Below are 12,967 nucleotides of genomic sequence, written 5' to 3' on the forward strand. Positions count from 1 at the left end.
ATTTCCCTTAAAGTAAAATATTGTGAACAAAGACATTATTTTAACTTGCAAAAGGCGTTTTTAATTAACGAACATTAGATATCAAAATATGCAAAAAAAGGCCTTACTGCGTAAGAAAAGCGATTAATACTGCAAAACCGGTCATTACTCGCACTACTTGTAAATTATTACTTGAATCTCTCTACTTTTCTTAACATGTTAGAACGGTTATCTTTTTTTTTCTTTTTTTGAAGTATTCAGCTAAAGTCAAGTGTTGCAATAATTCAGGTCATTTTTCACAATAAGCATAATTATTCTGGAAAAAAAACACTGAGCGAACGATCTAAAATTGTTCACACTGTTATTGGTCTAGACCTACATGTATATTAAATGGGACTTTAATCTTAAAAAATATTTCTATTCCCGTCATGTCAAAATTTCACTTTAAAGTGACAATAAACTTATTTATGATCGCATTTAAGTATATTTCTGCCTGAAGAAAATACCATTCCGTGTTAGCATAATTTACGATGTTCCGTTTAAAAGAAATGCTGAAAAAGAAATGTGTGTCAACGAAATTTAAGTGATAAATATGCCACATCAGTGTTTCTCGTTCACTTTGCTTATCACAGATGACTTATTTGTCTGACAAGTATGTAGAAATGGTATACTTCTTGTATCGTTAATAATTATGACAAATACCTAATAGAATATGTCTGGTATTCTTTTCCAGAATAAATACTGCATCCATCGAAAGAGACGTTTCTAGAAAGTATGTAAAACGTCTGAAATGACATTAACTGAATTTGATTCCTTTTTTTTTTCTTTTTTCCTTTGCTTAACCTGTGCTTAAATATTACTACAGTTAGGCTGCTATATTGTTCATTTCAAGCATATAAAGGTCCCTAGCACCGTTTCATTTCCAGCAATATAATTTGTTTGTTATAGTGTTATCATATTTCAAAAAGCAGAACAAAACTGTATCATATAACTTTATTCCAGAAATACCAAGTCGTAAATTTGTAAAAAAAATGTCTTCGGAAACATGCAACACAATACCTGTTTACTTTTAATATTGATACAATAAATCAATAGAGATACTCTTTATAATAAGTGTTTGAAATACATCAATGAAACGTGTAAATTATTACATGAATTGTGAATATTCTAATTTTCTTTTTTATTAAGTGTTTGAAATACATCACTAAAACGTGTAAATTATTACTTGAATTGTAAATATTCTAATCTACTTTTCTTTTTATTTACGTGCATTTTACTGAAAATTGATTTTCTTGCATATGTTTCGGCTCATTTGGAGGTGCATTTATGCAGCTTCGAAATTTCATATGGCCGTGTATTAAATAAATGATCCTTTTTTATATAAATGGAGGAGCGGATCATATTGTATTAGCTTAGTGACGTTGGAACTGGGCCATGTTACTTTTTCAAAACTCATTTTAACTAAAAACATATTAACTAAAATGATTATCATCTTATATTTTGACAAGTGATTTTAACATAGTTATTTGAAATTTTTACAAATAACGACCAACTATTATATATATTTTAGGAAAAGGTTAAGCTCTGAAAAGAACAGTAGAATCCTAAACAAACACATCACTTCGGAAATTGAAGGCTGAACAAACATTATATGATTTTATAAAAAGAAAATCGATTTAAATATTATGTGAGAAATTACTAAATAATAATTCAGATATTTCAACACACCTGAAACGATGTTGAAAGTCAATGTCCAGTAGAGGATCACAATGTTTTATTGGTTGTTTTCTGTTTCAAAAGTACTTTCATCAAAATATCTCTAAATTGTGACGTAAAATTAAGTTTCCTGTAGTAAGTGTTTTATTCTAACATTAGATTCTTCAACTTTAATTCTTTCCATACGCGTTCAACATTGTTGATAAGCACGTCTTCAAATTTGTCGAGTACTGTAGTATCTTTAACCCTTTGCTGTTTATCCTCGTAATTCTCCCAGTTTCTATAGTGGTGGAGCAAACCTATTTGTTGAGTAACCTTTACAACACGTGCATTGGGGATTTCGTGTATAAGAATATAATTGACACGTGATGGCCGAACAAAATACTTTGAACGGTCCATGTGGCGATATATCTTTGTCTCGTGATCAAAATGTTTCAAGGTTATTAACTTTAGTTGTTTGGCCTTTGTCTTTCCTTTAAATTCTACCTCATCATTTGTCCATTCTTTTCTGAAAAAGGTATTTTTGAAAATGAATCCATCCGCCGATTGGTCAAGATCTTTCAGCATTTGAGTCCAGTTGAAAGCATTCCCCGAATGAGGAACAATGTATTCATCCAAGTCGATATTCGACATAAATTCTGAGATTTGCTTAGTCCTGAAAAGACAGTCATTCAGTGCAACAGTTTGACCAAAGTTAATGAATGTGATGTTGAACCGGAAACGGAAGTCTCCATGGAATAAATTTCTGAGAAATTGCGTTCCGAATAGAATTTCAAAATATTTTTCACATCTTTCCGATATGGAATAATCATAAACGATAATTTTGTCGACACCAAGGATTCGATTGAGTTCTACCCCATTCGATGAATTCATGAACACTTCTGTAGCTGAATATTGGCGCCAAACAAAACCGTAAAGTGCCGTTGGTATGTGTCGACTTTTGAGGCATTGTTTATACTCAGGAGATTCAAAGCGTTGTTGACACGGATGTGTTGCCAGTGAAACAAATGATGGCGTAGCATTACCATTTAATTTACATTCAAACGTCACTGCATGTGTCATATATACCTGTAAGAGAAATATTAAATTATTGTATATTTATTTTATACAACGTGGTAACATCATGTGATATGAATTTGAAAAAAAAAAAACTTCCTAAAGACACAATATCAGATTAAACTAAAAAGTTACGAAATAAGTAAATGTAAAAATGATTAATCAAATTTAAGAAAAACCCAAGGAGAACGTTAACTTAATGCGATTCCATTTTGGAATAGGCCACTAAACGGGGGAATTATTATTTTTGTCGCGTCTTCATCGCTTGATGTCATTCTTATTTTACAATTGTTAGTAAAACAATTATAATGAATATATCAATGGTCAATAATTTGCAAACCTTTTATACGTAAAAGCACGTTATGCGTCAGAAACGAATATATCATTCCCTACTAAGAAAAGGTCGAACATGATTAAAATAACCTTTAAATAACGGTTTTACTTGGATAATAATCATGTAAGATATCAAAGTATCGCATTACCTGAATGTGAATTGAAATATATTTTCATAGGAAAATAAAATATAAGTCATGTTAAGGTGGAGGTCTCTTCAACTTACCAACAGAAATTCTAGCATTAAAACAAGCAACGAAATCTTATTACACAAACTAGCAACTCATAATATCATGAGTTTATCTATATTCGTAACAGCGGATGTAGTCGAGTATACTGGTTACTTACCATTGCGAATATGAGATTACGGTTGAGAGTTACTTTACAACGGGACACTTAAAATAGAAGCTTGTGTGAGACAAGTAAGATAAAAGGTATTCATTGGGCGAGTAAATTGTGGGCCGCCTTTTTAAAGAGATGTTCATAAGGTGAATATCGATGTTAAGATAATTGGTATATCATATGGAGTTATTGTTTAGTGCATGTTGTGAGGATGTTTCACTAATTACAATAAAGGCTAACAGTTATAAATGTTACATTAATTTCTTCCATATATTGTTAGAAAAGAAGTTCACTCTTTACTAGATGATTCACAAACTTAATTGTCGAAACCGAAACGTTCGGCAGTCTAAAAGACAATTAATATTTTTCGTAGTGTTGCAGTTGCCTAAAACACTTGAGTGTGTGTTTTTAGTTAAATTATGCTCGCCACCGGTTGTCCATATGGGCGAGTCCTCAAGATGAGTATAGGTCATTTTAGACTTTGGAGGATAGTGCAAGATACATATACAGAGAGAAGGCCCAATTCAATAAGCTTCTCCTGGTTCAGTAAGCCGTGTCCCAGTGTTTAAGCACTCAAATACGGGACCTCAATTTAAAGTCTCATCAAAAAATACTGATTAGTAATTTCAGTTCGCCTGTCCGGGAATTGAACTCACAACGCCGAGATTTACAAGTCTATGCATGCGTCTTCATGTATAATATACTAGAATTCAGGTGCCGTTTTATCAACGGTCGTACGCCCGGTCGTAGCTTAGATTTGGTCGTACGACCGATCTTTACGTCTACGTCGCGTTTTTATCACACATGGTCGTAGCTAAGGACGTTGTAGATTTACGTCGTAACTTTAATGGCTGCTTCAGACCAGTCGTAAGTAGGTTTAAAATCTTAAAAAATGGCGGCGCCATTTTTTGCATAATTGCCGATAGGAACACTTTCAAACACAAATATTTGAACAAATGAAGTTTTCAACTAACGATAGGTTTTCCGCGTACATGTTTATGTACAGTGCTGATTCTATTTAACATCCCAGGGACGCAACTATCACTTCCAGATTAATCTCCGGATAATTTCCACGAAGAAGCCATGGTTAGTTATATTACTATAATTTAAGTACAACCGACGTATATATGTGTTTAATATAACTCCTGTCACATCTGTAGCTAGATTAGCAAATGATTCTTACAATTTTCTATACCGTTTCCTACTTTTCTTTTCGAAATATTTTAGTACAGAAATTTCGGACAGTGCAGATTTCGGACAGAATATAGATCTAACAATTGTCAATAACAATTGTGTTAATTGTCAAGCTATTAAACCAATTGGATTGTTATAATTAGTTAAGTATGTTCTTTTGTAGACCTTTCAATGAAGTTGCTACAGTATCTATGTGAAAGACAAGTGTTAATAATGTGAAATTAACATGGCAACATTATGTTAACCTACAGTACAGTGCTGTAATGGGAATGCAAATGAAAACTGCAGCACTGTTGTTTTGGTAAAGCATGTATATGTTTGCGAAAATGAGCATCTTTAGATCCAATTTGTTCGTGTATCACATGAAAAAGAGGATTGTAAACAAAGGACAAGTAACTTGTGCAGACAGGTGAGTTTGAAATATTTGACAGTTTTAGAGTTCACTTCACCCAGTTTTAGAGTTCACTTCACCCCTCTTTAGAACTATGAAATCTGATTAAAGCACTACACCTCCCTTTTTGTTTATGTGTTGTTATGTGCTTTACACAAATTAAGGTGGAACATGTGAAATGCAATCAATTATGGTGATTAGAATATTCATTGTTTGAACACATTCTTGTTATATAATAACTTATATATAAGTATGGACCAAATCAAAATAGAGATATTACTTTTCCCCTAATATACTTACATGTGTATGATATTAATGATAATCAATTGAGTACATTATATTTTTTTCTAAAATATAATTATCACATTAAAACTTCAAAATAAGTTTGACTATTTAAAATAACTTATTTTGTATTAGTCATTTAAAGTAGGTGACCTACTATCTTAGATATGAGATATCTCTTTCACCCCTCATTTGTTCTAACTAACATTGATACTGGGAAACATTTAAACAAATACTATTGTATTATATATTGTAGTAATGTTAGATTTGTGGAAATCATTATAAAATTTACTCATAGGTTGTTAAAGTATATGTAGATATTATCCTAGTAGGCTTCTTTTCAGGTATTACTTGATTTTTGTTTATACATGTACATTGTACATGATATATAGAGTCTATAAAATTGTAGCTGAAATTTTATCTGATTTTCCTTACAGATATAAGGCAGCATGAATAGTTAGTACTTGGTGCATCTGCTGATCAATGTGTTTGTCAAAAGAGGACAGTAACAATGATGAGGCTGTATATCACCAGGGTCAGTAGTGACAAACTTATTTTAGAAACAGTAATATAAAAGTACAATGACCTTACACTGTCAGGGAATTGACAGTTATAGAGGAATATAAAAAAATTCAACAGTGAGAACTTCTTTAAAAGCTCAATGACTGTGACTGACAAATTCACATATTACAAAGACATTCATAGCAATTGAATAAACATTTAGTTTATAAGGATTTCATTTGAATTATACATTTTCATATTTATCTGTTCATGACATTTCATATGAGATAGTTTGTAAAAAAATATTGTATCAAATTACAATGTTAATTATTTGATTTTAAGTCAGAATATTCTCTGTAATGTTTCAGATAACTGCTGAATGATGGAAGGTTAACAGCTAAACAATCTTATGATTGGAATCAATATCCAGGGACAGCTCTCCCTTACAGGGTCCAAGTGTTGTGACCTTGTTATATGGCCAACAAAGGGCATATAAGTCCTAAAGATAGTTAAGAATAAAGTTATAATTATAGACTATCAAACATTTCATCAATTTACCAATATCTGTAAGATAAGGTACATTATGTATAATTTAATACATTCCATAATAACATGCACATGAATAAAAATAACACTTAAGTATGGTCACAAAGGGACAGTCAGTGATCTACAATTATTACCCTGAATGCATGTAAGAAGCTTTATGTGAATGGTTTTAATGATAAATGAAAACATATACATAGGTCATGTAGGTTAAGGTCTTTAAGTTGTTTTTGAATATATACTTTGGATGGTACATGTATGTACTGACTGTATGTTCACTTGTCTTAAGTGTCAAAACTATATATAACTATTCATGTATGACAAAATAAAATATGTATATTTCTTGAGGTGATAACTTTACTGAATCATTCTCTTGAATAACATTATGAAATTCAAAACTTGAAAGGAATACACAGCAAAATGATGTTCTTCTCTGTATTCAATTCGATTAAAGTGACTTTGAAAAAAAGATTTATGTGTTACAATTCATAACATGAGATAAATCAATGTTACAGTAACATATGTGTTTATATTGATATTTATTGATTTATTGTTACTTGAATGCATTAAAAATTGTTGGGATGAATATTAAAAACACAAAGAAAATAACACAAAAGGGACACTAATTGAAATAAACAATTGTAATACAGAATTTCCTGGAAGTGACATTTTATCTTTAATGTGCTAAGGTTATAATCATCTTGTTGTCTTAACTGCTCTTGTCTGAATAGTACCTTGTGTCTGTTAAAACATATTATTTTTATATTGTTATCTACTTTCAAGATTGTTTTCTAGTAGATATGTAAATAAATTCTCAACAGGTAACATAAAAAATTAATATGAATTAGAAAAAGTTGTAACATGTCATTTCAATGTCATAATTTACTGTCCTATATTTATTTATTGTCATACTGGAATAATAATAAATGACTTTGTAACATTCAACCACTTTCTGTTCTGTAGATACCATCACAAATCAGCCAGCCATACTAGGATCCTGCCTATTACAGGACAAAATATGTTTTTTCGCCGTATTTTTCTTTTAAATAAAAAAAAAAAAGAATGGAATTTTACCCAAATAATTTTGGGTTTTTATAACACGTAAACATTACTTAATCGGACATAAAATAAAAAAATTGACCGTAGAAATGTGTCTATAAAGTAGGGCATTATAAGACAAAAAATCGTGTAGACAGCTCAATTTACCGCGGACATTGTGTTTCAAAATCTTTTGAAGTCGTGAATTTAAATTTGTCTGTAAATAATCAGCGTGGAAACTACGACAAGGTTAAGATATTTGAAGAATCCAGGCAGCCATGTTTGTTACGAAGAGGTCAATGTTTGGGGTGTAATTGAAATTAACACTATTAACTCAATTAACGTATTGAGTCTTCATGATCCTTAAATGTATGAAACACTTTGATATTCAATGGAATTCTGTTCTTTGTTATAAAGTTCCCTTTTGGTCATCATGTAGCATGTTACAAAAGCCATAAAATCTATTTTTATTTACATTTCATGTAGAGTATCCTTCATGGGCGTAACCCGTTTCCTTATATGTTTTTTTTAATTTGCATTTCTTTGAAAAGACAACGACATAACTGTTGGAATAAATTTAAAATTACTTTTTATCATAAAAATCTGTTACGATTGTCTCCTGAGATAACGTTGAGAAGAATTAAAAGTGAAATTTATCTAAAATAACCATTAATTAAGGGCCTCAATATTCGGGCATGCGCAGAACAGATTATTCCCCGCATGATCAGGTCATGAAATTACTAGTAAACACAAAAGGGCATGGTAGTAAATAAAAAACTGAATCAACAATATTTACCTGAGAGTGGTTTTGTTGTTATTTACTTTGAAATAGAAATAGTGTGTACGATTCAGACCGGATGATTTTTAAATCGAAGCAAAAAAATAAAGAACTACTCGGCAGAAATAGATTTTGTCCGGTAAACCGATTGTCCAGTAAATATGAAGGAGCCCAGTATTGTTTTCAACTTTCCCTTAATCTTAGCTGAAACTGCTAAGAAAGACTCTTCTAATGTTTGCAGATGTTGTTTAGCATTTTACCTCAGAGTACTGTACCATTTTTTTTTAATTCAAGCTGTGCCACCTGTAAAATATTCAATGTCATGAATGCACAGACAGATTGAACTTTGGTGGGTGTCTCTGTATTCAAGCATCAACAGCGCTTTGTTCCAAGTAAAAAATCTTAAAACAGTAGCTATGCTTTGGAAGCCTACAAGATACTATACGGTTGACAGATCATAATGATGAATACTATCACGTTCTTTGACTTTTATTCAGAATATTCTTACCGATCTCGGGTAAGGGATGTAAGGGATATATTTACATAGTCATTGGTGATATTTAATTGTATCCTTAGCCGTTTTTAAGGATGATCAGAATGGCGCTTAAGTTTTTTTAGAAGTAATGTGTCTAACACGCAGAAGGCATATACAAATTTTGACATCGTTTTGTAGACGGATATATATGAGCCGCGTCACGACAAAACCAACATAATGGGTTTGCGACCAGCATGGATCCAGACCAGCCTGCGCATCTGCGCAATCTGATCAGGATCTATGCTGTTGCTATCAGTTTCTTTTCTTGTTATAGGGTCTGTAAGCGAACAGCATGGATCGTGATCAGACTGCGCGGATGCGCAGGCTGGTCTGAATCCATGCTGGTCGCAAACACAATATGTTGGTTTTGTCGTGACGCGGCTCATATTATGTCCTCTTTTTGATGCATCTCTATATTTTGATCCGCAAAATAAGTATCTATTTGTTTTTATCAAGGATTTACCGTTTTTTTTATTAAATAAAGATCAATATACAATGTATCCCATGTATTTTTTTTTTAAATCTTCTATTAGAAAAAAAATATAATGGCATTCTAACTCAAAAAGACTTATTGTTTTTTTGTACATTGTTGAGTTAATTTGGAAACAAAACGTATTAAATGTTCTTTTTGCTCATCCCCCATGCTTTGCAGTTATTAAAGCTACTTCGACGTTCTGTTTATGCCATGACAGGTGCGCGGGAAATCACGTGACCCGGAAACGTACTTTCGACTGTATGGTTACTGTTTATACGGTCGTACGACCGAAAATGGTCTTAGCTGCGACTGAGGGCGTACGACCGTGTTCATAAAACGGTCATGAGGAAATCGTAAGCTCGGTCGTAAGTATCGGTCGTAAGATAAGATCGCAGTTACGACCGTCTTTGTTGATAAAACGGCACCCAGTATAATACTTAAAAATGTATAATCAATCTACTTATATCAAACGTGTTAGGTACAAAAGATACTATAACATGGGTGTTTTATTGCTTTAGGTATTTTGTAACATTATAATACTAAGAGGATATTTTTTCGTTTGAGTGAAATATGGAATATATTTTCACGAAACATGATAAAATGCCACATATTTTCACGAGCCGGGACGGCGAGTGAAAATATGAGGGATTTTATCATGCTAAGTGAAAATATATACCATATTTCACGAAAAACGAAAAAATAACCTTTTTATTTAATTTCATTATCAAAGAAAAATGGTAATGAACCCCCTTGTCTGCTACGCAACTGCAATTATACAGCGCGCAGTAATATAAGTATCGTCTTGTTTTGCACGCAATATTTAGCGCTAGATTGTGACGTCACGTAAACAACTTTTTAAACGTCTGTACAGCGTAAATGACTGAATTAAAGATATTGGTGTTCGGATTTATTTTCTTAGTTAGACCATTTTCTATCATTCTAGATAATTTTCAAAACAAAATTCAACAAAAAAGTTGTTTGTATTTATCAGATTTTTCAAACAAAACGGCGAAAGAAGTCCCTTAAAATAAATATGAGTTTTGACTCCGCCCACTTTCATATTTATATTTCACATTTATTGTTAAAAAATATGAAATATATTTGACTGATATAGCACCATATTTCAAAGGTAAAATTAAATAAAAGACGATACTTAATGAGTGTATTATTTTGATAGGTTGTGTTGATTTTGTAAACAAATACAGCATGTGTATGTTATTCTGAATCGTTGTATAATATTGTCATGAGATATCGGATGTATCGCTTGTGTTGATTTTCTAAGATAATATTTTTATGAGTTATCGGTTATATCGCTTGTGTTGATTTTCTAAGATAATATTTTTATGAGTTATCGGTTATATCGCTTGTGTTGATTTTCTAAGATAATATTTTTATGAGTTATCGGTTATATCGCTTGTGTTGATTTGTTAGATAATATTATAAGAGTGTGATATTCTGATCGGTTGTATCGCTTTCGTTAATTTGTGAGATAGTATTGTATGAGCGAATTAATCTGATCGGTTGTTTTGCTTGGGTTGATTTTCTAAGATAATGTCACATGAGTTATCGGTTGTATAGCTTGGGCTTATTTGTAAGATGATATTACACGATCGGATGTATCGCGTGAGTTGTAATCCCAAAAACTCGAATTGTCAAACGATGGAACATAGCTCTACGAAATTAAGTCCAAGTATTAATGCATTGTGTGCGCAAAATTCAATATGATTGCATTAACGTTTTCTGAGACAACTTAAACTTAGATAGTAACGATTCAAATAAGCGTAATTTACTATAATAACGCTTGTGCTGATATGCTACGCTTATTTTCTTGGGTGGGCTTTTCAATATGGACAAAATCATTCAACATTTTATGGAAATGTACTACTTACTGAATGAATATACTATCTGAATAAAATAAAAGGTGCAGTCAGTGATGAAATGATACGGATGTTCGAGCTTATATTGGTTTGCGTTGGTTGCATGAGTAGAATAAGTTGCCGTCAGCAGATTAAAGGTTTAAGACCCATTATGTCCAAGTAATTTTTTTATTTATATTCCTGAAAAGATTTTATTTTTTTGATGTCCTATGATATTTTCCAAAAAGTGTCTTATTGACAAGTTTCTTAAACCGGATAACCGGATTCATGCTTATTTTAAAAGTAAAATGGTGTTAAGTGAACAAAGAGAGTAATTAACACATTGCAAACGGCACCTTAAATCTTTTTTTCCCTCTTAAAATCTTAGTATATTTTAAGGTTGATTTCCTCGAAACAGGTTTGGCTCAACTGAAGGCATGCAGCTTTAATATGAACTAGTAATTTTATGGAAGTAAGATACTACTTTGTTAACATTTTTTTTCTATCTTTATGACAAAAAAAATCAGAGCTACTTTCTACTCTGAAACGATTATCTAAACTTTATAAAACTTATGTTGCCCGTTCTAAAGAATGATAATATTCGTTTATAAGCCATAATAAGTCTTTAATGTAAATATTTTATTATATAATTAATATAATTCAAATGATATGGTATAAAGTATTTACGGTAATGGTCCGGTCGGGTCGTTTGGTGTTCCGACAATAGCATCAGTTTCCCGCATTTCTATTTCACCAGTTATGTCCCGTATTGTCCACAATTGGCAAATTACAGTGACTTTATGCATTGGTTTTGCACCAATGATAAATATCTTTTTCTCAGTATTAATATAATATGCTGAAATAACAAACATTGTCAAAGATTTGTCTACCGGTTGCCAAGATCCATCTTGGCCTTTTTGTGTCTTATTTAGTTTTCCTCGACAAACTTCGTTAACCAAATAATTATCCATTACTTGCCTCTCACGAAGATGTTTAACTTTGTCTCTGGGAACTGCTGTATTATCGAACCAAGCATCACTTGAGGCTTTTCTTTTCAGACTCTTAAATGGTATATCCAATACAGAATTTAAAATAACATTGTAAACTTTTAAGTTAGTAGCAACTAATACGAATATTATTGAAATCACGAGAACTAATATCCACACTGTTTTACGTTTCATAAACCGGTATTTTTTTGATAACATTTTGTGATATGCCTGTCTGTTCTGCAAGTTTATGTTTTAGTCATTCAAAACAGTCACACACATTATTTTAAAGTTTATATCACATGCATATTACAACCCACTCTAAGATAAAGCTACTCGTATCCAAGTTTGTTTAATTTGTCCTTAAATAGTGATAAAGACAACTATGTGTATCGTTGCTAAAGCAAATTCATTAAATTTACTGTAGGTTATCCACTTAAAGAATGAATAGTTTACAATGATCTATTTTCCGACTAAGTTGCATGTTTGTATCTTATTATGCAAATGTGCAATTATGCAGATGTGTCGAATAAAAGACACCGTTTTAGTTGTAGTGAAAAAAGTTTAAACACGGCTTATCATTCACTCCTTAATGTCTGAATTATTTATCTAAAGGGTTTTATGTGCACAAGGAACATTACACCGTAAAATCCTTTACGAAGATAACACTTTTAAAGGAACAACTACATCCCTGATAAACCACATATTCACTTTATTCCCTGCGGTCTGGAGACCGCAGGGTATTGGTACGCGTTTAACTTTTGAGGCATGGAGGAGCACGTGACCTGTTTTCGGTACATGGAGGAGCATGTGATCTGTAAACCGTACACGATTGGTTAATTGACCTTTTCGAAAACCTGGCCGGTTCGTTACGGAATCACCTCTAGGGAATTAGTCAGAATTACACCTAATTAAGAACAAAAAACTATTAAGTGATATTTCTAATTTTCTATAAATATTTT

General features: G+C 31.8%; 1 protein-coding gene across 1 annotated transcript; it reads right to left on the minus strand.

Annotated features, from left to right (window-relative positions):
* Nucleotides 1-1,839: 1,839 nt before the first annotated feature.
* Nucleotides 1,840-2,757, minus strand: LOC132722148 (uncharacterized). Its single transcript, XM_060706581.1, has one exon. The coding sequence runs from the start codon at nt 2,755-2,757 to the stop codon at nt 1,840-1,842; it is 918 nt and encodes a 305-aa protein (XP_060562564.1).
* Between the last annotated feature and the right edge of the window lie 10,210 nt (nt 2,758-12,967).

The sequence above is a fragment of the Ruditapes philippinarum genome, unplaced genomic scaffold (assembly GCF_026571515.1).
Source record: "Ruditapes philippinarum isolate M1 unplaced genomic scaffold, ASM2657151v2 ctg3992_1_1_1_1, whole genome shotgun sequence".
Taxonomy (NCBI): Eukaryota; Metazoa; Mollusca; class Bivalvia; order Venerida; family Veneridae; genus Ruditapes; species Ruditapes philippinarum.

Excerpts from the sequence above, each read along its gene's own strand:
- LOC132722148 (XM_060706581.1), bottom strand. The coding sequence starts at position 2,757 with ATGACACATGCAGTGACGTTTGAATGTAAATTAAATGGTAATGCTACG.